At 42.3% G+C, this 26004-nt stretch overlaps 1 protein-coding gene across 1 annotated transcript in view; it reads left to right on the plus strand.

Annotated features, from left to right (window-relative positions):
* The window catches only part of LOC126174324 (guanine nucleotide exchange factor DBS-like), a 377138-nt gene that overhangs the window by 170575 nt on the left and 180559 nt on the right, over positions 1-26004 (plus strand). Inside the window, exon 3 of the mRNA XM_049921026.1 lies at positions 17663-17777. Coding sequence (XP_049776983.1) covers positions 17663-17777 — 115 coding nt within the window. The remainder of the gene's footprint in view (positions 1-17662; positions 17778-26004) is intronic.

The following is a 26004-nucleotide window of genomic DNA, read 5'->3' on the forward strand; positions in this document are numbered from 1 at the left end:
GTCAGAGAGGCTCCCTCTTGGCGGATGTTCTCAACCATCTGAATCTTGTCTGCCTCAATACTGGCGCCCCGACTTTCCTCTCGGACTCTACTCATACCTACTCCCACTTGGACCTCTCGATCTGTTCTACCACTCTTGCCCGTCGGTTCGAGTGGTATGTCCTTTCTGACACATATTCGAGCGACCACTTCCCCTGTGTCATTCGTCTCCTGCACCACACCCCATCCCCACGTCCTTCGAGCTGGAACATACCGAAAGCTGACTGGGGACTTTACTCCTCCCTGGTGACATTTCCGGACCATGATTTTCTCAGTTGTGACAGTCAGGTCGAACACCTCACGGCTGTTATCATCAATGCTGCCGAACGTTCCATTCCTCGTACTATCTCTTCTTCACGTCTCGTTTCCGTCCCCTGGTGGAATGAGGCTTGTAGAGACGCTATCCGTGCTCGACGACGTGCTTTACGCACCTTTCGCCGCCATCCTACGTTGGCGAATTGTATTGGATACAAACGACTCCGAGCGCAATGCCGTAGAGTCAGCAAAGACAGCAAAAACGCTTGTTGGGCCTCTTTCACCAGCTCCTTTAACAGTTTTACTCCCTCTTCTGTCGTCTGGGGTAGCCTGCGCCGGCTGTCGGTCATTAGGGGCCACTCCTCGGTACCTGGCCTGACTTCAGGTAATGAGGTCCTTGTTGATCCTGTGGATGTCTCCAACGCCTTCGGCCGCTTTTTCGCGGAGGTTTCAAGCTCCGCCCATTACCACCCTGCCTTCCGTCCCAGGAAAGAGGCAGAAGAGGCTCGGCGACCTTCCTTCCACTCGCTGAATCTGGAAAATTATAATACCCCTTTACTATGCGGGAACTCAAATGTGCACTTGCACTGTCCCGGTCCTCTTCTCCGGGGCCACATGCCATTCACGTTCAGATGCTGGCACACCTTTCTCCGGCAGGCAAAAGCTTCCTTCTTCGTACCTACAATCGCGTCTGGACCGAAGGTCAAGTCCCCATGCGTTGGCGTGACACCGTCGTTGTTCCTATACCCAAACCCGGGAAGGATAGACACCTTCCTTCTAGTTACCGCCCCATTTCTCTTACAAGCTGTGTCTGTAAGGTGATGGAGCGCATGGTTAACACTCGGTTAGTTTGGATTCTTGAATCTCGACGGCTACTTACCAGTGTTCAATGTGGCTTTCGTCTCCGCCGCTCCGCTGTTGACCACCTTGTGACCTTGTCGACATTCATCATGGACAACTTTTTGCGAAAGTGCCAAACGGTAGCCGTGTTCTTCGATTTGGAGAAGGCTTATGATACCTGTTGGAGAGGAGGTATCCTCCGCACTATGCACAGGTGGGGTCTACGCGGTCGCCTGCCCCTTTTTATTGATTCCTTTTTAACAGATTGAAAGTTTAGGGTACGTGTGAGTTCCGTATTGTCCGACGTCTTCCTCCAGGAGAACGGAGTGCCTCAGGGCTCCATCTTGAGCGTAGCCCTTTTTGCCATAGTGATCAATCCAATTATGGATTGCATTCCACCTAATGTCTCAATCTCTCTTTTTGTCGATGACTTCGCGATCCACTGCAGTGCCCAGAGAACATGCCTCCTGGAGCGCTGCCTTCAGCGTTGTCTAGACAGCCTATACTCAGGGAGTGTGGCAAATGGCTTCCGGTTCTCTGAAGAGAAGACGGTTTGCATCAACTTTTGGCAATATAAAGCGTTCCTTCCGCCATCCTTACATCTCGGTCCCGTTGTTCTCCCATTCGTGGGAACAACTAAGTTTCTAGGGCTCACACTGGACAGGAACCTTTGTTGGTCTCCGCATGTCTCTTATTTGGCTGCCCGTTGTACACGTTCCCTTAATGTCCTCAGAGTTCTTAGTGGTTCATCTTGGGGAGCAGATTGCACTGTCCTGCTTCGCTTGTATCGGTCCATAGTCTGATCAAAGCTGGATTATGGGAGCCTCGTCTACTCGTCTGCTCGGCCATCCCTCTTACGCCGTCTCAACTCCATCCACCATTGGGGGTTACGTCTTGCGACCGGAGCATTCTACACTAGTCCCGTCGAGAGTCTTTATGCTGAAGCTGCCGAATTACCATTGACCTACCGGCGCGACATACTGCTTTGTCGGTATGCCTGCCGGCTGTTGTCAATGCCCGACCACCCCTCTTTCAGTCCTCCTTCGCCGATTCTCTCGACCATCAGTATGGGTTGTATGTGTCTGCCCTGCTGCCCCCTGGAGTCCGCTTTCGTCGCCTGCTTCGACAATTGGATTTTGCCCTCCCTACACCTTCAGAGAGGGTGAGAGCCGGACACCACCTTGGCTCCAGGCTCCGGTTCATATTTATCTCGACCTCAGCTCGCTCCCGAAGGAGGGTACTCCGGCTGCAGTGTATTGCTCACGGTTTGTCGAACTTCGTGCGCGACTTGCCAGTCACACCTTTATTTACACTGATGGTTCCAAAACTGATGATGGTGTCGGCTGTGCCTTTGTCATCGGGGCCGTCACCTTTAAATACCGGCTCCTCGACCAGTGTTCCAGCTTTATGGCTGAGCTTTTTGCTCTCCATCAGGCCGTTCAGTATGCCCGCTGCCACCGCCATTCATCGTATGTACTCTGCTCTGATTCACTCAGTGCTCTTCAGAGCCTTGGAGCTCCATATCCGGTCCATCCCTTGGTGCAACGGATCCAGCAGTCCCTCCATTCTTTTGCTGATGATGGCTCTCCTGTCAGCTTTCTGTGGGTTCCCGGCCATGTAGGAGTGCCTGGGAATGAGGCTGCTGATGCTGCAGCCAAGGCTGCAGTCCTCCTGCCTTGGCCAGCCTCTCATTGTCATCTGACGTTAGTGGGGTTGTTTGTAAGAGGCTTGTGTCATTGTGGTGGGATACTTGGTCATCACTTCAAGGAAACAAGCTCCGGGCAGTAAAACCGTTCCCAACTGCTTGGACAACCTCCTCCCGACCATCTCGGCGAGAAGAGGTCCTTCTGACCAGGTTGCGGATTGGGCATTGCCGGTTTAGCCACCGCTACCTGCTCTCCAGTGACCCAGCCCCGCAGTGCCCTTGTGGTCATGCATTAACAGTGCGCCATGTTTTATTGTCATGTCCCTGTTTTAGTCAATCTCGTGCTGTCCTGTCTCTGCCATCTACTTTACAGGATATTTTAGCTGATGATGCTCGAGCAGCTGCTCGTGTTCTTCGTTTCATTACTTTGACTGTGTAACACGTCCGTATTTTATGTATCCCGCTCGATCGGGATCTAATAGCAGCCCAAATGAATACTTAAATAATGTGACCGTGTACCTAATGGGGCTGGCAATCGGAATGGACTGCTACGGAGTTGTTACATTCCATTTTGTCCTTCTCAATGTTGTAATAATGAAATGTCTGGTGACAAGAATAACGCCAACACAGCTTCACTAATCAAGACCTATATTCGTCTCAAAAACATAAGAAAAAGGAGACAGCCACTGCCTTCGTCATACACTTTTAATTATGGCTAATCTCAGCACAGGCTTCTTCGTTATTTATATTCGTCACACGCTGATACAATCACTGCAATCCAACACTGCAAATCCAAAATAATGCCGGCGCGGTAGACGCGAAATCAAAATAACGGCACAGAAATATCACTGATCACTCTCGTAATTATACTTTATCACTTTCCTGAATTATTCTAACACAAAGGGGTTAAACCGTGGCGATGGCCACTCCCTTTGTCGGTAAACCTTGAATTACTACAACTGCTGGCTTCCGCCCAGCTCGGCCTGCCACACAGGAACAACTGACTCAACTCTCCACTCGCTCTCGCAACACGACACACTATCGATAGTTTGCCTTGTCGACCTGTGCCGAGTGCAAACCTACAGTAAGGGCCTACGGACCCCTTACAACTGGCTTGTCCAAAGACATCTAACTCTTTCACTTATTTTATCTGCATCTTAGTAAGAACTTTCTGGTGTCCCCCCCCCCCCCCCCCCCCTTGAGTTTTACTAGATTCTATGTACTCTAACAATTGTGACTGGGCGCTAATGACCTCAGTAGTTGAGCTCCCTTAAACCCCCCCCAAAAAAAAAAAAAAAAATCCCTCAGTGTCACCACCCTGGGTGCCCACCTAGATGGGGTGTACACATTGCTGACTGGGATGCTTTCATCTCTACTGTTGTTCTGAGCTCTCCAATAAATTGAGGCATTGACAAGGCTGTACAGAATCCCCTATCCTTCGGGATCACCCCATCAGAAGGTACTACCTTGGTGGACCTCGGAAATTGCTGAGGCCATTAGATAGTGGAAGCAGGCTGTCCAGCACCGTAAGCAGCATCCATCGATCGAGCACATCATTACCTTTAAATGGCTCTGTGCCCAGATCTGCCACTTAGTAAAACAACAGAAGCAAGAGTGCTGGGAATATTAAGTTTCAACCACTGGAACATGTACACCTCCTCCACAGGTCTGGATGAAGATCAGATACCTGTATGTATACCAGTCCCGTGCAGGTGCACTTGGCATTTCCTTGAATGGTGCTGTTTTCAATGACCCAGATGCTGTAGCTGAACATTTTGTTCTGTATTATGCTCGAGCCTCTGCATCTGAGAACTACCAATCTGCCTTTCTTGTCCTTAAAGAGAGAATGGAGTGATTGCACTTATCTTTCAATACACACCACCTGGAGCCCTATAATGCTCCATTCAGTGAGTGGGAATTCTTTAGTGCCCTAGCCCTTTTCGCTGATAAAGCTCCAGGGCTAGATCCCATCCACACCCAAATGCCCAAACTTGTATCAGTGTCAAACTCACAAACAGCCTTGGATACAGGACGGGGTCAACAATATTCAAGGAATAACCGACAAAGAAAGCAAGTTAAATAAATTACTCAAAGAGAGGAAAGTGGACATTGCAATAATAGCAGAAACTAAGAAAAAACTAAAAGGAACAAAAGATTTGACAGACTACTGAATGGCTTACAGTGGCATCCCACAAAGAAAACGAGCCAGTGCTGGAGTACCGATTTTAGTTAATGATAAATGGAAAGATTTGTGAATACAGATTCATAAATGAAAGAATAATGACAGTCAGATTTCAAATTCCAAGACGTCATCTGACAGTTATACGTGTCTACAGCACAGAAGAGGGAAGGAAGGATGATACTAATACTTTTTATCATGATCTTCAGAAAAAAGTTAACAATAACAACAAAACAGATCATGTTGTCATCACTGGCGATTTTAATGCAACAATTGCAAATCTACCGTACCAGGAATAGGAGGATTATCTGGAGAAAAGGCCCTTAATAATAAGGACATAAACTATGTCAGTTTGCCTCCTTCAACAATTTTAAAATTATTAACACATTTTATTGAAGGAAAGACATTCACAAGTTTACATGGAGTGCACGAGGATTAAGGTCTGTGATTGATTAAATACTAAATAATGATAAAATGAAGAGTCTTGTGCAAGGTATATGTATTTATAGAGTAAGTTGCACAAAGTCCCTGGCCAATTTATTAAACAAACTACAGTTTTTAAGCAGATTATGATTTTTGTTTAATGAAATTTGGTTTTTTAATACATAAATTGTGATAAAATGATTATGTGTAGTCTACTTCATAACTAAAGTGATATAACAAATAAACAAAATGTAGTATTTGTTGAAAATATTTTGTTTCAATAATTATGACAAAAATTAAAATATTATGAAAGCGAAAACATTAGTTTTAATACCTTGTGGAGCCAACTTTTGCAGCTATGAGAGCCTTAATACAATGTGGCGTGCTGTCATTGCAGGACTGTATTGTGTCCTGCATTTGTGGATGATAATACCACACATGGATGATCTTCTCTAAGAGCTGTGTTTTTCTTGTGATGACATCTTTTGCCATCTCCCTCTTCATTAGTTCCCATACATTTTCTATGGGGTTCAGGGAAGGGACTATTACCTGGTCAGTCTAACAGAGGGATATTTTGTTCCATCATAAAGGATTTAACTGACCTGGCTGTGTGACAGGAAGCTCCATTGTGCTAAAGATAAATGGTTCCCCATTTGGGAACCATTCTCTGAGCTGTGGTATTAACCGATTTTGCAGGACTTCCTTGTACTGGTCTTGCCTCATTATGCCTTTAACCATGTAAAGATGTCCTGTACCCGTGCCACAGATGACAGACCAAGTCATCACCTTACCTGTGTGTTTTAAGGTCTGAATAATGCAGACTGGATGAAATTTTTCTCCTGTTTGATGGCCCACATACTGAGATTTGTTAGTTAAAATTTCAATCATGTCTTCATCGCTGAAGCATATCTGTAAAAATCAAGAAACATAATTAATATACTATGAGTAAATGTTCATAGATTATATCATATTGTAAATAATAATCTTAAAGTTAAATTACCAATCTCCAGAAGTCTGCATCCTTATCACACCATTGTTTAGCCCACTTCAGACACTTTACATTCATTGTGGCTGTTAACTTTGGCTTTCTAGCTGGTTGACAGACCTCGAAATCAATATACTTCAACTTTCCGCGAACAGTGTGTTCAAATGTATTCACATTAGCCTCTTCCAGTTAAGATTTTATCTGTTTTGTTTCTGCAATTCTGTTTTCTATGCAAATTCTTTTGAGAAATCTTTCTGAGCTTGGTGTGAAATTGGTTTTATTACACATTTATTCTTCCCTTTGGCTCTCTATTCTTCATCTGAATAAATTTTCTTCTTTATGCGCCTCACGCTAGGTTCTGACATTTCCAACATTTGTGAAATTTCCCGATTGGAATGCATTTTCATATTAACGAGGGCTTTGACCTCAGCTTTTTTATTTGGTGAAATGTCCCCTCTTTTACCCATTTTTAAAGGTCACAGTTAGTAATATCTGGCTGTTAAAAAATCAGTTATGATGTCGATATTACGAAATTGATAATCAAAGCGAACAAAGTATTACACCAGTTACACATGAGAACGTCACAGAACAGGTCCTTTCCTGTGTGCTCTACTCTACTCATTGATACCTACAATTAGTCAACAATCCAATGTCATGTAGCAACAATAGATACAAAATTCAACAATGTAATAAGTGCCCTGAATAACTGTCATAAATTTTCCAATTAATCGCATTAAATATTGTACTCAACACGTAATTATTACAAATAATGTTAAAAATGTGCAGTGTGTCTAATACTTTGGCCAGGAACTGTAGGTAGTGACCAATTCCTTCGAAGCAGTAAGATATGGTTACTATCAAAAGAAGCCACAACAAGAGTTGTTCATAGTACATCTCCTATGTGCAGTGAACTACGCTCCTTGCCGAGGTGTATTCAGTGTCTCCACTGCCAAATTGGTGGCCATCAAACGAGCCCTTTGTCATGCTTGTTTACGCTCTGGCAAGATATTTCTAATCTGTAGTGACTTCATGAGCAGCCTTTAGGCTGCAGAGCAGTGCTATTCCCATCACCCATTAGTCATGACGACCCAGGATCTTCTATCTGACCTGCATCAAGCTAGACAGCCAGTTGTCTTTGTTTGGACCCCCGGCCATGTTGGGATCTCAGGGAATGAACATGCTGACTGCTCTGCAAAGTTAGCTACCAGGATGCTGAATTTTCAAATGGGAGACACAGAAATGGACCTTCGATCAACTCTGTGCATGACTTGTTTGGTGTCTGGAACTCAGAATGGTTTGCTCTGGACTCCCCAAACAACATGAGGGCAATAAAGAAGACCATGACAGTTTGGCTGTCTTCCCTTCACACTTCCTGCAAGGAATCCACTGTCATTTGTTGGTTACACAATGGCCACACTTGGCTGACCCACAGCCACACACTCTGACATGAAGACCCACCTTATTTCCGATGTTGTACCTGCATGATGGTTGCCCACAGTCTAATAGGCTGCCCAAATTTGGCTGTTTTAATGCAGTATATTAAACTTCCTGAGATGCTGTCTCTGGTGCTGGTGGATGATGCCAAAGTGGCTGACGTGGTTTTATGTTTCATTCGCGAAGAAAGTTTCTACTTATTTATATAAGGTGGGGCACTTTGGCCTCATTGACCACCTGCTGTGGTGCAGGGGACCTGTGATGGCCCTTGCCCAGCAGTCTGGCCTGACCCCTATCCCGACCTTTTTATTCTCCTTATTCTTTTACATTTGGTGTTTTTAATGTTTTGTCCTTTCTTAATTTTCATCATATTGTCTGTGTTGCTCATTTTCTTGAGCTAACATAATGTGAGGTGGTGCTAGTGGGATGCAGAGGATGTCTCTCCCACCGCATACCATGCTCTAGGGACCTCCAGCTGCATTCTGCACAGAGTGGCTCGCCCATCTTACCCCCTCTCACTTCTCTCCTATTTCTCCTTGATTTTATCTTTGTCCTATTGTATCTTACTTACAACTGGTCTTCCCAGGAGTTGCTTTTTGTATCCTCCCCCCGAGGGTTATTTCTGGTTCAGTACATATAGGGTGAAGGGTCTGATGACCTCACAGTTTGGTCCCTTAATCTCCAACAACCAGCCAGCAGTATATTGCAGTCAGCCAGGGAACAAGTATCAGTGTTGGGATTACATGATGTATTCATTTGTGATGGTAGTTGCAACTGTGTGCATGGGCTTTGAATGGCTATTAGAACAGAACTTTGTTATCATGAGAAAGACCATGGTCATACTTGATTTGCATTCTGTAGAACTGAAGTTTTTGTGTGAACATTAGATAAACATTTGCCTCATCAATTGCTATGAAGCGAGTTTTTGTGTCGTGATTGGTACTGCTCATATTAAAATCCACATAGCAAGTAGAGCATTAAACCTTCCAGTTCTAGGGAAGCTAAACTGTCTAGGGTTAGTCCAGCTGATGTTTGATAGAGACATAATTTGTAGAACTGTGAATAGGATCTGTTCCTGAACTGTATTAGGTGTGGTGCGTGTGATACAAATAGGTGTGGTGTGTGTGATACAAAAACTTTGAATATTTGGATTTTTTCTTGTAAAAGTAGTTAAATGATTTCAGTATCTACTTCGTCAGTACCCCACAGTATCAATTAAGAGTTCCTTTTCAACTTTGGAGAGAAGGTAATATCAATAAGTGGAATGCAGGCTAAAGGTTACCAATTTGCCACTGTTTTCAGGTTACATTTGTCAGTAGTTTACAGGCCCTTATTATGTGAGTGACTATATATATTATGATAAAAATGAATAGACTAGAATGGAAATCCAACCATCCATACCACCACATATTCTGCAGTGATGTTAATACCAGCTTGTTTGGATAGGGTTTCAATGCTTGGGTAGTTACATACCCATAGTACTCGTGTTTGACCTGTGTAAAATTACAGAACATTTACACATACTCACTCATGTCTAAAATGTATTCTTTTAAGTCTATATGTATCTCCATCAACATATTCATCATAAGAATCCCCACACTGTACCTCGTCCTATTAACCAATTGCATTTTCTCAATAGGGTCCAGTTATTAATGATAATTCATATGTGATGTGAAGCCGTATTTCCAATCTCTGGTGTGATGTTTCAAATGTCAGCACATCAGACAAATATCTCCATGGTGTACATACAGGCTGATTTGTGGAAACTCTAGCCAGCACTTCATTAAAATTCATGACATGCTCTACCACCTGTCTGTGTCAGTTGTGGGAATGATCAACCTTCCTGATTCCTGAAGTGTGCTAACCTACTTAAGGAATGCAAAATCCAGTAACTAAAGGCCACACATTGCTTCTCATGTTCTGAAGCTTGAAAAAATATGATTGATTGCATCCAGTCACAGTGATGTTGACCTTTGCCACTATTGTGGCCAGATACTCAAAATTACCTGGTGCATCTACTCCCTTGACAGGCTTCCCCTCTTCTTTCATTTTTACACCCACAGGGGATAAGCCGTCACAAGAATCTCAATCACCAAAAGTTGTGAGAGAGAAGAAAGTGGAGGAGGAGGAGGAGGAGGAGTCTTGGAAGAAAGCTACTCCAGTGACCCCAGAGGCATCAGATCCCACCACGCTTTTGGACTCTGAACAGATGTTTGTTGATGTTGTTCCACCACAATGGTGACACAGTAATTGTGGGGCATGACCTGACATCATCATCCCTTTACGCCTAACCTGGACACCTTCAACATGATGACACAGTGAAAATTGCAATGGATATTACTATCACCTTATGGAACTGCAATAACTAATTTCCAAAAGTTATGTTATCTGCGTTGCTCTCCAAGAAACACACTTCAATGATGACCATTCCCCATTGAGGTCACTGTGCATTCTGTCAAAACCATACTGGTCCTGAGAGTGTGTGTGAATGGGTCTGTATGTTGATTCACACAGTTGTCATTGATGTTTGGATTTATGTCCTTACAAAATTGGAAACAATAGCCATGCAAGTGCAAATGACCCCAGCAATCACAATTTGTAATGTTTATTTGTCTCCAGAAAGGATACTACTTACTTTAGATGACCACCTTAATCCAAGAACTCACTCACTCCCTTGTCTTCTACTTGTGGATTTCTTTGTGCACTACCCCATCTGTAGAAGTACCACTTTATTTGGTATGTGCCTTCTGAGTGACCCGCTTCCTTCTGATCATCTCTCCTCAATGTTGACACTCTTACCCATTTCAGTGTGGTCCATGGCATCTTTTCAGCTATTGAACTTATGATTTCTCCTCTCGGCTTTGTTACAATGAACACTACTTGATGATATTTGTGACAGTGACAGCTTTTCGAGATCCGTCATTTCTTTATCACCACTGAATGGGCCAGTGACCACGTTAGGCTCTTTGAAGAGCCAGCTGACATTGTATCCCTCTGCTGTCACCTTCGCCCTCTGTATCAGATTTCACTAATGACATTGTGGGAGATGTCTTCTATGCTGTTTTACTTGCACCACTGGAGCTGCTATTACACTTTCTACAGGCCACCTCCACTGTTGGCTGGTGCCATTGTCGGCCATAGGCATGGCAATAGCTATTCAGGATTATTGAGCGGCCTTGTGACATCTCGAGCAACATCTTTTGCAGATTTGCCCTCCATATTTTTAAATGGCTTCACACTAAGGCTCACGATCTGATTAAATACAGGAAGAAGGTATCCTGAAACAGCTATATTATCTCCTTGGGGAGATATGCCTCTTCATGTCAGGTGTGGGCTAAGCTCCTTAGTTCTTTCTGAATATTTTGCTGAACATTTTGCAACCCTCTTCATGACAGTGTCACCATTCTCTTGTTACCCAGCTACCTTTCAAACACAAAAATGACGAGTTGAAGAAATATGCCTATCATTCACCCCCCCCCCCCTCCCGCTCGTCACACTCAATTATATAATGAAGTTTCTACTGATTGGAACTACTTCAGGCTCTTGACTCATCGCACACTGCCTGTCACAGGCCAAATTCAATTCATAATCAGATGACCCACTATTGGGATGTTACTAAAAGTCTCCATCTATTTCGATCTTCAACTGCATTTGCCTAGAAGGTGTATCCCCTTCACAATGGCCAGGTAGTATTGTCATCCCAAACCTTAAACCTGGCAAAAGCCCAATGTCCATTGACAGCTGCTGCCATTTAGACTCACTAACATTCTCTGAAAACTGTGTGAGCAAATGGTAGCCCGATGATTATGCTGTGTTCTTGACTCACAAGGTCTTTTGTCCCCCTATCAGTGCACTTTGTGGGAGGGACGATTCACAACCAACCATCTGGTTAGGTTAAAAGCAGCAATCCAACAGTTTTTTTTTTATAAATGCAAACACCTGACTGCATTCTTTTTTATCTACATAAAGTGTATGACACTGCTTGGTACCATCAAACTTCACTTGCCATCCATGACGGAGGGTTCTGAGGCTCCTACTGATTTTTATTTGTTAGTTTCTATCACATCAGTTGTTTTGGGTTAGAGTTGGTGTATCACTTGGCTCCTCACAGATCTGAGAGAACAGTGTCCTGCAGGGCTGCTGAGTGAGATGGCATAGTGATTAGCACACTGGCCTCACAGTCGGAAGGACAATGGTTCAAACCCGCACCCGGCCATCCTGATTTACATTTTCCGTGATTTCCCAAAATGACTTCAGGCAAATGCCAGGATGGTTCCTTTGAAAGGGTGTGGACCTTCTCTAATCAAAGCCTCTGTTCCATCTCTAATGACCTCGTTATCGATGTGACATTAAACACTGATCTCCTCCTCCTCCTCCTGCTGAGCTCCACGCTGATTGTTACACTCTTCCTCATCTCCATTGATGGGATACCACCATTGGAACATAAAAGTTGAACTCTCTCTGCTTCCTTGTCCACACCTCTTGGAGTGCAGATCATGCAAGTCTTCGCCATATTGACGTGGCCTGGGGCAAAGAGGCACTTCTGTGCTGGGTTTGGTTGCAATGATGGGACGTGGTGAGGATGCAGACCACTCAAAAAATCAATGTCAGAGGCTCAAACATTTTATTAATATGTTACTACACATGCAGCACTTGGTGTGGTTGACTTTTCGTGCGCTACAATGGCCAGCTGTTTGCCAAGAAACTGGCCATGACATCTGTGCCCAGGAACACTGACATGTATAAACCTACTCAACAGCACATGCCCCATGGTCCTTGTTCTGGCATAACCACAAGCACAGGAATGAACATGCAGTATGCAAGACCAGAGAAGGCAGTGAGGAAACATTGGCCAATGGTGCGAAGAATTGGACTGCGCCACGCCAAGAGTGACAGCTGGAAGAAGTGAATATAAGCATCGGTCCTGCTAGTCCCAGCCGCTCAGTTCAGCCCAGTCTGCAACGGACATTACTGCTACGCTATCAGATTGTCGGGATCTGTATCAAGTGCTTACTTTGACTTTGTGTATAGCAAGAACTTTACTGTTTTCATGTTGCCTCTCACTAGCAACATTTGCTGTAATCAAAGTTAACTATTGTCAATTTGCTTTCTAGAAATAAAACTACTAATGTTATCTAGGATGTCTAAATTCATTATTAACATTCTGTTAGTTAGCTTTACCTCCTCGGGACCAAAATTATCCAAATTCATGGGTACCATTCACATGCTGCTTCTCTTCTGTACATATAATGGCTCTTATTACAAAAGTCTGCAGCTCGTAGTCTAGTCACTATCACTGCTATCTCTGGATCACAGGGTACCGGGTTCAATTCCTGGCCGGGTTGGGGATTTTCTCTGCCTGGAGACCGGGCATTTGTGTTGTCCTCATCACCCCATCATCATTCATGAAAGTGGCTAGATTGGACTGTTTACAGATTGGGAATGTGTACGGGCGCTGCTGACCTGCAGTTGAATGCCCCACCAACCAAACATTGTCCCCATCACCTCCTGCAGTGAATCTACTATACAGAACATATCAACAGGCTGCTCTGGTTCTACGTTCATGCAAAGTAGCTTTCCAGTGTTTTCTGGCACAATATCATGTGAATCAAGCAGTAGCGTTTTTGTTTGCAGCTTAACTGGTTTGTCCCTTAAGACAGATGAACCTTGCCTCAATACGTCATTGGCGATAGTTCTTTCTAGGTGGAATGTTGTCTCTCTAAGTTCTTCTATACATTGCCGAAGGTCAATTTTGGCATAATACTCTAACAGAAAGTCTAATCCTAAGATCATACAGTAACCTTTGCTTACACAAGGTACTACTTGCACACATTACTTAAACCAAACCACCCCAACCTGAAAATTCAATCTCACTGAATCTAATATCTTAACCATCTCCCCCCTCATACAACTTACAGCTCAATTGAGTCAGTCACTTCTGACCTACAAGATTCCGACTTGAGGCCATAACCCCCCCCCCCCCCCCCCCCCTTGCGTCCAACTAAAACTTCTGTTCTCTGCCTTCCACAATTCCTACTTTACCACATTCAGCTTCTGCTTACGTATCTGTAGCATGAAAATTTAAAGAGGAAGTTGCCGAATGGACTTCGGGGTCCCTCTAGCTTTCAACATCTGTCCACTTCCCCCTAGTCTGTTGGCCATCATTACCCCTTCAGTCTCATTGATGGTGTCCATCCATACCATTTTTACCCCATTGAGGCTACCGACATTGCCTCTGGACATGCTCTGCCCATCCACACCCATCACATCTCACATTAGTGGAAAAACTTCTCAGTTATCATGAACCCCTGTTGCCAAAGTTAATTTCTTTAAATTCGTTAGCCATTCAGACAGCAGCGTACATATCTTTCAACGTACCTGTACAAACGCTTCTTGACATGTTGGACATCAGGATCCTCAGGAAGGCATTTTGTGCCCTGTATTCGGCTTCATGGAGTATAATCCTATTTGCTTTGTCACTGTACCCCAACTCATATGTTTGCCTGTTAATTTAATGTATCCCAACCGAAAAACTTTACACTGTCTCACTACGCCACCCTGTCTCACAATGCCACTTAACTGTTTGTGGAAGAACCTTGAACTGTTGTGTTTTTCATACTGTTGTGAGAGGCCTTGTTTCAAATGATCAAATGTCCGCGCATTTCTCATCCCCTCTCTGTATCTGACAAAAGTTTTTACCTCCTGGAACAACCACAATTTTGCTACTTGCAATAACTGATCATCTGACCATCCTCCAATGTTTTCTGATGATTACAGATCACTCAACAAAGATATTACATTCTTAATTGATGTGCCAAAAAACAGTGACTAAATTGGCAATAGCTGGCTCTATCCATTTCCAAAATTTGCTCTAGGAATTCTGACTCAACTGCAACACCTCTTGCTGGGCAAAACCCTATCCCAGACTCTGTCATTGTGGAACCTGCATCTCCACTGCACAAATAAGTATAACACATTATCAATCAACAATAGCTTATTCTCTCACAACTGCGAAACATTAATTTATACTTTACACCTCATTGTGAGCCATCTTGATTCAGTGCATTGCCTAGCCATATAGCCATACTGGTGACAAGTGAAACAGCCTATTGCCTCAACCCAGCACAAAGTGCAGTGTGCCCTAGCAATTACAATGGAAACACCTTATGGGCTGTAAATACGATTTCCCAGTATTACCTCAAAATTATGACATGTCAGCCGGTTCTAATGGCTCCATTAATATAGCCTTCAAATTTCAATGAATTTCTCGCCTAAACCCCATCCCCCTTGCACAGTGTAGAAACAAAGAGTTTGTTCACTTACCCTACTGTGTGATCACACCGTGAACTGCAGATGTGATGATGTGCTGCGTGTAGGTATGACGTCAAACCCAAGGCCCAGTCATCCCATTGGAAACTGTCTGAAGAGCCAAGACAAAAAAAAACTTCGACAAGTTTAATCACATGTGAAGGTTATTCTCACTGTTTTCATCGATTACAATGGGATAATGCCTCAAGAGTTCCAGTCTTACGGTTGTACAGTCAATAAGGAATACAATGTGGAAGTTGTGTACTGTTTGCATGAAACAGTCTGAAGAAAACAACCAGAATGGTGGCAAAACTACCCATGGGAATTGCCTACAATAATGCTCTCATTCAAATCTCAATGCTTTTTTGTGATTTTTTGGTAAAAAATAAAACTGTTATGTTGCCTCAGTCACCATATATGCTGGACATGGGCGTTTTTGACTTCTTTCTATTCCCAAGGCTGAGGAGAACCATGAAGGAACATCATTTTGCCACAATTGATGAGATAAAAACAGAATCACTGAAGAAGCTGAACACCATAAAGAAAAGTGAAGATGCTGAGAAACGATAGGCACAATAAAAAGATACACACAATCATAGCTTTCGGCCATTAAGGCCTTTGATAGCAGTACACACACACACACACACACACACACACACACACACACACACACACAGAGGCACAACTGGCACACACACTCTGAGACTGCAGATGTGTGTGCAAGTTGTGCTTGCGTGAGTGTGTGTGTGTATGTGTGTCTACTGCTAACAAAGGCCTTAATGGCCGAAAGCTATGATTGTGTGAATCTTTTTATTGTGCCTATCGCGGCTCAGCATCTCCACTATATGGTGAGTAGCAGCTTTCCTTCTCTTGATTGTTACATTCCATCCTGGATTTTCCATTGTTTGATAAAGAAAAGTGAATTCCAGAAGTGCTTCCAAGATTTGAAAAAGCAGCACCACGTATGTATTATACCTCAGTGGGATGACTTTGAAAGGGACAAAGTTGATATTGATGAATAAATAAAAATTATTTAAGGAAAAGAAAAATTCCTGTTGCTTTTTGATCACATATTGTATTTTACAGTTTTTATTAAGTTATAAATATTTTAACCACATTCATTTTTCTAACTATTTTAGCAGTATTACTGCTTACCAACAACCTTGCAGTTAAATACCATTAGCCTCCCCCCCCCCCTTTTCCCCCATACACACACACACACACACACACACACACACACACACACACAATTATATTTATGGGATGCAACAGATGACATGCTAAGTGGAGAAAGTATCAGATACACTAACTAACCTATAAATTGCAGACCCAACTCAGTCATGAGAAATTGAACTTATTGATCTGCCAGTAGAAGGCGTTGGGAGACAAATGAAATGGTGAGCATCAGAACAAGTTTCTTTTCCTACTACTTCAGTGAAGTTCGCTGTAGTTAAATCTTTCTTTCAGTATCTCAGATATTTGGTGAATTGTTACCTTTATTACTTAAATTATAGGTATTCAGTAATGTATGAGTATACCTGGATAAGTAAAACTGAGTTATCTTCTCCGTGTGTATTCCACAAGAACCTTTTCATTAAGCATACTAACAGCGTAATAAAATAATTAAATGAAAAATAGGACCAACAAGAGTTTAATGTGATTTATGTAAGATGAAAATTTAAATATTTTCTATGAACTAAAGTTTTAGGACTCAACTTGCAGTTAATAATTGTGTGATCATGTTTCATGGTACGTGATGTCTGCTTGGAGAAAGATTACTATTGATGTGTGAAGGGGTTGGTATTTGGTCTGTTTCTGCTCTTGTTAGCTCTGAGAAAGGATAAAAGTTTGACAGTTTGATAACAAAATCTTGACCTTTTTATTACTATGTTTGTTACGAATTGCTGGTTTTGAACCATGAGTGTGTTTCTGTTCTTACATTGTATTTTATTATCTGTCCTGTGTTTTATTGATTTGCTTTTTCTTAATAAGGCAGAGAAAATTGTTCTTATACTGATGACACAAATATTGTAACGTCCAATTTTCAACAGAACTACTGATTAGTTTTGTGCTAGATTGTCATTTTACTTAAAACAAATATAATTTTGTATCCTTGAATACTGACCAGTCCTCTTGCGACTTCAAGAAGTTTGCCATCACAGAGGGGCAGACTTGAGCAGTAAGCTAAGGAACAGCCAGGCATGTTACAGTGCAGTGGTCAGAACAGCAACATATTGTATTTTGTCCTGCAGCAGATTGTGATTTCACACATGTACACTTTCAAAAAGACAAGCTTTGTTTTGGCTGTTATTTTGTATTTAATTAAGAGCAAAGTGTTTTATTTTTTCAGGCTTATTCTTTCATTCGCTACTCCCCTTGAATCTAAGCCTACACACATTTCCAGACACTCAGGTGTGAAATACTTGTTTTTGAGCAGTTTTGCTGATGACAGACAACAATACTCAAATTTAAAAATTGCTGAAATCACCTTCTGGTTGACATCTACTTCTATTCAAAAAGGACTTTTAAATAGGTAGTCTCTCTCTCTGTTTCAGGAGGAAAGTCACGTGATGGGTGTCCAATTATTGTCTTTCCTGATCTGGGTAATTTCTGCGGCTTGGGTGATGAAGAATACAAGCGCCTTATTTTGTACCTCACCTCTGTCCCTTCGTGAGTGATTTTAATAATTGTATTAGTGCAATTCATTGTAGTGACAACCATTCTTTTATCTGAGATATTATTGTCTCTAATTGTACTATAGCCATAGTGTAAGCACTTTCCAGTTTTCATTGTGTGAATACACCTAAATTGCAAGAACAAGGAAAGTAGTCCAGGATGCTACCATAATGTGACTTAAAAAAGTTGACATTAATATTCTATTCAATTAAACAAATAGGCAGTTCCTACATGTTTTGTAAATTTTATTTTAGTTCTTGGGTAAGGAAAATTCTTAGCTTACAGAGAAACAGGTGGCTTATGAAAATGGCTCTATAAAGTTAAGAAATGATTTCTTAAAACTTGACTTTTTTCCGTTAATGTTTTATGATCATCACTTCTCCAAAGCAGATTTTTTTTACTACGGGAGTATTACGAGTAGCCAGTGATGAAAACTATGTTGTTTATTTCTTTTTTGAGACATGTCATACAAGGCCTTATGAGAAAGTAAATTCAATTTTTGATAGCTGCTGTGGCTGCATTGTAACCACAAGTGTCTATATCTGGGCTGACCAGTGTGACACACATTAATCCTCATATTGCAGACATGGTTACTGCACTTTTCACAACATACTTGCAACTTTGTTTCCTGTTAATGGTCTCTGTCCACATTGATGGCAAATATTTATCATAGCATATTCGCATAGACTGTAGTGCTACAGTACCAATCATTAAATTCAATAAACCATGACTATTACCTGATATATAAAAAATGAACACAAGCAAAACTTAATTTCTCCAAAAACATAATTATATACGCTTAAACTGAAAATACATATTTTACTTTCATCAAAGTCTTCTCAACTGAATTTAGTGACTGCCTCACAAACTTGAGGCATGCTGTCAATAAGCTTTTGTAGGTATTGTGAGTCATATAATATCACACATCCTTAGTGACATTTCAGAGATATTCCTTACTTGTTATCTGAACTTACTGGATATGTCTGTTCACTTCATCCCAGGTCATTTAATATGATTACAATCCAGGGATGAGCACGCCATATCATTCAGTACCTTCTGTTTTTCCTTGGATGCACTGTCCTTCTTATAGAAAACTGACTAATGTTTTGGGGGCCGCGCAGGGTAGCTGTGCGGTCTGAGGCCTCTTTTCATGGTTTGCACGGCTCCCCCCTGTCGGCAGTTCGAGTCCTCCCTCTCGCGCGCGCGCGCGCGTGTGTGTGCGTGTGCGTGTGTGTGTGTGTGTGTGTGTGTGTGTGTTTGTTGTCTCCTTAGTGTAAGTTACTTGCCAATGCCCACCACATCCACACACACAGAAGTTTTAAAGATTTTATGAAATCCCATCTCTCTGCCTCATTCCTTGTCACAGTGCCTCAGACAAAATCTGAACTTGAAATATAAACATAGCCTAGAGCTGCGCAACAGCAATATGCATTGTCCTTTGATCTGCACCAACAGTGTCATGACCAGCCAGTAGTTGCTGGAAACATTGTTCGAAATGTTGCTGGAAACATGGTGCAAACTTGTATTTTACAGACGACAGTAATGAGTTCCGATAATGTTTGAGAAATTTGATGCATCCATCACTTGCAAATTTCCTTCTGTCGTACAGTTTATAATACATGAAATCTTGTCATTGACTGTAATTTGCTACAAAATTTGTCAAGTGTATGAGGAATAGATAATGGAATACATCGATGATATGGAAATGAGTTTGATTGTGCAGCAAAAGATCTGAGCACTGTGCTCAATACAGAATGCAGTGGATGCTTGTTCCTGGTACATTACCATAGAAGGTGGAGAAAAATTGTCACGGGATTTTAACCTTGGTTAGCTGATTCCAGTAGGAACCAGAATTACTAATGTTGTGTAGATCGACAACGCACCATTTTTAAACTACGGAAAGTTGTCACCACACGCTCTAATTGGCTGTGGGATTGCCCTTCCATTCTTGGGTTGATGGGCTGCACTATGGTTGTTGTTTCACACATACAAACATCCATTGCCGTGGATATATCACGATCTCCGGCAGGCAAAGCATTTGCAGTCATGCGTTGTCCAGAGCATCCGGCAACAGGGCAATTCCGTGACCAATCGAAGTGCATGGCGCCAAATTTCCATAGTTTAAAAGTAACGCATTGTCAATGTACACAGCATTAGTAATTTTGGTTCCTACTGGCATCAGCTATCCAGGGTTAAAATTTCGTGACAATATTTTTCTCTATCCTGTATTTGGCAAGGCCCTGTTGAGGTTCACGATGGTGGTTTGAATCTCATTGAGGATGTTGAGTAAAACAACATTGTTGCTCAAAACTATGGAAACAAAATTACAATCCTTGAAGTTGAGGCAAATTTATAACCTATGAAAGACCAAAGCTAGTTTACAATCTCCTGTGCATGGTATTTTGAAACACAGGATGATTTATTGATTGACTTTTTGACATGTGATGTAACCAACGACAGCAGAACTTATTACGATACTCTATGTAAACTTCTTCATACAATCCGAAATGAATGATAAGGCAGTTTGAGATTTGAATTTTGTGTAAAACCACAAAACTTAAAGTCACTGCCACAGTATTACAACAGTGCAGTGTCTGATGACACTAGACTTTTGCTGTGAACATTTTTTCTTTTTACCTAGAGCTCCACCTGATTTTGAAGTCTCTTTGTGTCTGACAATTTCCTTGCTGGTGGGACATTAAGGGTGATAATAGTGTTAAACAAGCTATTGCCACTTAGTTATAACTACACACAGCATCATTCCTTGATAAGGAGATACTGAATGTAATACCTTGTTATGAAAAGTGTCTCATCGTAGATGGCAATCTTTTTGGTTCCATTATACAGGGTGGTCGATTGATCGTGACCGGGCCGATATTTCACGAAATAAACGTCAAACGAAAAAACTGCAAAGAACAAAACTTGTCTAGCTTGAAGGGGGAAACCAGATGACACTATGGTTGGCCCGCTAGATGGCGCTGCCATAGGTCAAACAGATATCAACTGCGTTTTTTAAAAATACGAATCCCCATTTTGTATTACATATTCGTGTAGTATGTAAAGAAATATGAATATTTTAGTTTGACCACTTTTTCGCTTTGTGATAGATGGTGCTGTAACAGTCACAAACGTATAAGTACGTGGTATCATGTAACATTCTGCCAGTGCGGACGGTATTTGCCTCGTGATACATTACCCCTGTTAAAATGGACCATTTACCAATTGCGGAAAAGGTTGATATCGTGTTGATCTATGGCTATTGTGATCAAATTGCCCAACGGGCGTGTGCTATGTGTGCTGCTCAGTATCCTGGATGATATCAACTAAGTGTCCGGACCGTTTGCCGGATAGTTACGTTATTTAAGGAAAAAGGAAGTGTTCAGCCACATGTGAAACGTCAACCACAGTCTGCAACAAATGATGATGCCCAAGTAAGTGTTTTAGCTGCTGTCGCAGCTAATCTGCACATCAGTAGCAGACAAATTGCACTAGAATTGGGAATCTCAAAAAAATCGGTGTTGAGAATGCTACATCAACATCGATTGCACCCATACCATATTTCTATGCATGGCAACGACTTCGAACGTCGTGTACAGTTCTGCCATTGGGCACAAGAGAAATTACAGGTCGATGACAGAATTTTTGCACATGTTCTATTTAGCGACGAAGCGTCATTCACCAACAGCGGTAACATAAACCGGCGTAATATGCACTATTGGGCAACGGAAAATGCACAATGGCTGTGACAAGTGGAACATCAGCGACCTTGGCGGGTTATTGTGTGGTGCGGCAGGAAGGATAATTGGCACCCATTTTATCATTGGCAATCTAAATGGTGCAATGTATGCTGTTTTCCTACATAATGTTCTACCAATGTTACTACAAGATGTTTCACTGCATGACAGAATGGCAATGTACTTCCAATATGATGGATGTCCTTCACATAAGCTCGTGTGCGGTTGAAGCAGTATTGAATAGCATATTTCATGACAGGTGGATTGGTCGTCGAAGCACCATACCATGGCCCGCACGTTCACCGGATCTGACGTCCCCGGATTTCTTTCTGTTGGGAAAGTTGAAGGATATTTGCTATCGTGATCCACCGACGCCTGACAACATGCGTCAGTGCATTGTCAATACATGTGCGAACATTGCAGAAGGCGAACTACTCGCTGTTGAGAGGAATGTCATTACACATATTGCCAAATGCATTGAGGTTGACGGACATCATTTTGAGCATTTATTGCATTAATGTGGTATTTACAGGTAATCAAGCTGTAACAGCATGCGTTCTCAGAAATGATAAGTTCACAAAGGTACATGTATCACATTGGAACAACCGAAATAAAATGTTCAAACGTACCTACGTTCTGTATTTTAATTTAAAAAACCTACATGTTACCAACTGTTCGTCTAAAATTGTGAGCCATGTGTTTGTGATTATTGCAGCGCCATCTATCACAAAGCAAAAAAAAAGTGGTCCAACTAAAACATTCATATTTCTTTACGTACTACATGAATATGTAATAAAAAATGGGGGTTCCTATTTTTAAAAAAACTCAGTTGATATCTGTTTGACCTATGGCAGTGTCATCTAGTGGGCCAACCATAGTGCCATCTGGTTTCCCCCTTCAGGCTAGACAAGTTTCGTTCTTTGTAGTTTTTACATTTGGCGCTTATTTCGTGAGATATTTGGCCCAGTCATGATCAATGGACCACCCTGTTTATTGTGTTCTCTTAAGTGGGCAGTGTAAAATTTATTTTGGAGATTCATTATACACAATAATTTATCAACTTGTTTTTAAAGACACCAATTGTTGTGTCTAGGAATCCTGCATACTCGGTTCGCTAGACAAACAATCAAACAACTCTTTGTTACTGAGTTTTATTACAATGAGGCAAGATACTATTACTTACCTTTGATAGATGTGTTGCAAGCAAATAGCGACATGCAAAATAATCAGTCTTCTTCAGTATAGGCAAACACAAGTCTGTGCTGCATAGAGATTCCTGACGAAGTGGCTGACGTTGATGTTGCTGTCGAAGTGTGCTACCACCAATCGCGCGTGGCACTTATGTCATCTTCAGATAGGAGCCACTGCTGTTGCATTGTCATCTTGGAGGGAGCATGCCATTGGCTGACTTCTTCTCATAACCTTCTCTTCCGTCATTCCCAAATGGTATGCCGGCACTGAACTTTACGCTGTAACGTTCCTCCCCTCCCCCCCCCCCCCCCTCCCAAAGTGACGTACTGTCATTGTATCTGGAGCTCAACTGGGGGGCGGGGGGGGGGGGGGGGAACGGGGAGTAAGAGCATGAACGCTTTGCGCTTTGATAGACTGGAAGCTGTGTTTGCATGGGACGTCAGACTTCTGGTCGTACCCTGCCGTCCGACCTCTGCTCTGGTGGAAATGCCCCTGGAAAACACCCAGAAGGGTAAGTGTCCACCTCCTGTGGCCCATACCGTGATATAGAAGGCATGTAGGCGTGTCCAGCTCCATTGGTAGGATGAGAGGAAGCAGAGGAGACGGGGGTCCGTCTTCATGGGATTGTCCCGCGGTGTCATGATGACACCCTCTGACGGCTGCTGTGGCTGTGCTGTCCTTGGGATCCTTGAATCTGGGGGAAGAGATACAGAAGGATCACCATGCACATGACAGCGGCGAATTCGACTGTGATGTTAGCACTGCAATCCATCTGTGCCTGATATCAGATACATCCATGCACCAAGTTGACAAAGGATCTCACCTCGCGCCCACTGTGTGCTGCTGCCAAAAATCCTGAAAAAAAAAAAAAAAAACCCAATATCATACAGCGCGAAGTGATACTTGTGGCCTTCCTTCACCGCTGGGTGCTGAGGAGGGTGGAGCAATGTCTAATGGCAGCAGCCGTGAAGAAATTCTGCCGGCGGTGGTCCATCTCATGGATGCTAGTGATAGAAGGCAAGAAACAGTTGCAATGCTTGAGCTCTAGGTTGTGTGGTGTGAAGTTTGTCAATTTGCTGCTTGAAGTTTCTGACAAAATGTTCCACTTTGCCATTTGACTGTGGATGGAATGGGGCACTAGTTAGATGCTGTATGCAATTGCATTCACAGAATGTCTCAAATTCATGTGATGTGAACTAAGGGCCTTTGTCCGACACTATGGCTTCAGGCAAAACTTTGAGGCAAAAAATAGAGGACAACACTTGAACTGTGCTCTGTGACATTGTCAAGTTCATTGGCACAGCAAAAGGAATCTTGATATAAGAGTCCATCACAATCAACCAACAAATTTTCCCAAAAGAACCTGCAAAGTCTATGTGCACATGTTTCCATGGTGGTTGCGATTTAAGCCAAGCAGAGAATTTTTGTGGCAGAGTGAAATGATTTTCGTACATGTGTGACACTGTGATGTCATCTGTTCTATGGGTGTCCATACCCTGCCAAATACAGTGTCGACACGCTAACTGTTTCATACGAACAATCCCCCAGCGTCTTTGGTGAAGTGAGTGCAACACTTCTTTTTGGAAAGCTTTGGGGATCAATACACATGACTGTCCACTGTCATTTTGAACAAGAATGATACCTTGCTGTATAGTGAGGCTATGTCGATGTGCAAAGTATTGGCACAATACAAAGTTCCACATGCTATGCAGTGAGCGAGGCCAAGATGTGCGAATGTATTTTAGCAAAATGTTTGAAGTTCAGAGGAAAGGATTGAAGCAATTCAGCATCATGAGCATTGATGTAACAACAAGATGCAGGAGAAGTGTCAAAGTTTGTAATAGGCCCAAGTGGAAGAAGTGAAAGTGCGTCCGCATTACCATGTTGAGCTGTCGGACTATACACAATCTCGTATTGAGACAACAACAAAGCCCATCTTTGCAATTTTTGAGCAGTTCATACAGGAACCGGCTTCATCGAAGGAAACAAGAACTGCAATGGATTGTGATCTGTTACTAAGTAGAATTTTCTGCCATACAAATAGTGGTGGAATTTGGTGACACCATACACAATAGCCAATGCCTCTTTCTCGATTTGTGAATAGTTACAATGAGCTTTGAACAACACTTTTGATGCAAAAGCAATAGGCCTGTCTTTATCACCAAATCTATGTGAAAGCACTGCACTGATTCCGTAAGAGGAAGCGTCGACTTCCAACACAACTGGTTTGTCAGGAACAAAGTGAACCAAGCCTCAATCACTGAGAAATGCATCATTAAGTTTTTGAAAAGCTTCTTGGCACTCATCTGTCCAAACAAAGGGCTGTTCTTGTGATGAAATTGAACTGCGATTTGTGCGGCATCGGTATGAACTGGATATAAGAGTACATTTTCCGTAAGAGTGACTGCGAGTGTGTGACATTGCGAGGAACTGGCAGATCACATATGGCTAACAGATGTGACTGAAGAGGATGTACACCTTGACTGTTTACGACATAACCGAGATACTCCAACTCAGATTTTAAAAAAATTGCACTTGTCCAGTTTACACTTTAGTCCTGCATCAGATAACATACGAAACAAAGCATGCAAATTTGCAATATGTTCTTCAGGTGTACGACCTGATATGACAGTATCATCCAAATAGTTTGAACAATTTGGTACTTGCACACAGTTTGAGATTCTTCATCTAGTGGTATTTGAAGATACACATTGCTCAAATTAATTTTTAAAAGTAGCGATGCGTGCCTGATCTGTCCACAAGATCCTCTGTGAATAGCAATGCATGAGTATCAATCACAATTTGTGGGTTGACTGTAGACTTAAATTGACCACAGAAGGGAATGCAACCTGAAAGTTTGGGGAGCAAAACCAGTGGACTTGCCCATTGCTTGCTTGTATGGGTGCAATAGCTCCACTATCTTGCAATTCTTTAAGTTGAGCAGCCACTTTGTCCCGTAATGCAATGGGAAGAGTTCTGGCCAGGCAAAATTCAGGCTGAGCATTGTCTTTCAAATTAGTATGTGCAACAAAATTGTTAGCCTTTCCTAACAATGCACAAAAGAGTTCTGAGAATTGTTTCAGCTAACTAGATACACTGTCTCTGGCATTGAATTCAGTCACTGTCAAAACATTGTCCTAACTTTGAAAAAAAAAAAAAAAAAATCAAGGCCAAATATCCAAATATGTTCTGACAATCGCATGATTGTAGCATAGGGAAAGTCGCAGTTCGCGTGTACGAGTGATACAGGCAGGCAAAGTACATTTTTCGATAATGGGAATGTCTTGGCCATTATA

This window comes from Schistocerca cancellata, chromosome 1, assembly GCF_023864275.1.
Source record: "Schistocerca cancellata isolate TAMUIC-IGC-003103 chromosome 1, iqSchCanc2.1, whole genome shotgun sequence".
Classification (NCBI taxonomy): domain Eukaryota; kingdom Metazoa; phylum Arthropoda; class Insecta; order Orthoptera; family Acrididae; genus Schistocerca; species Schistocerca cancellata.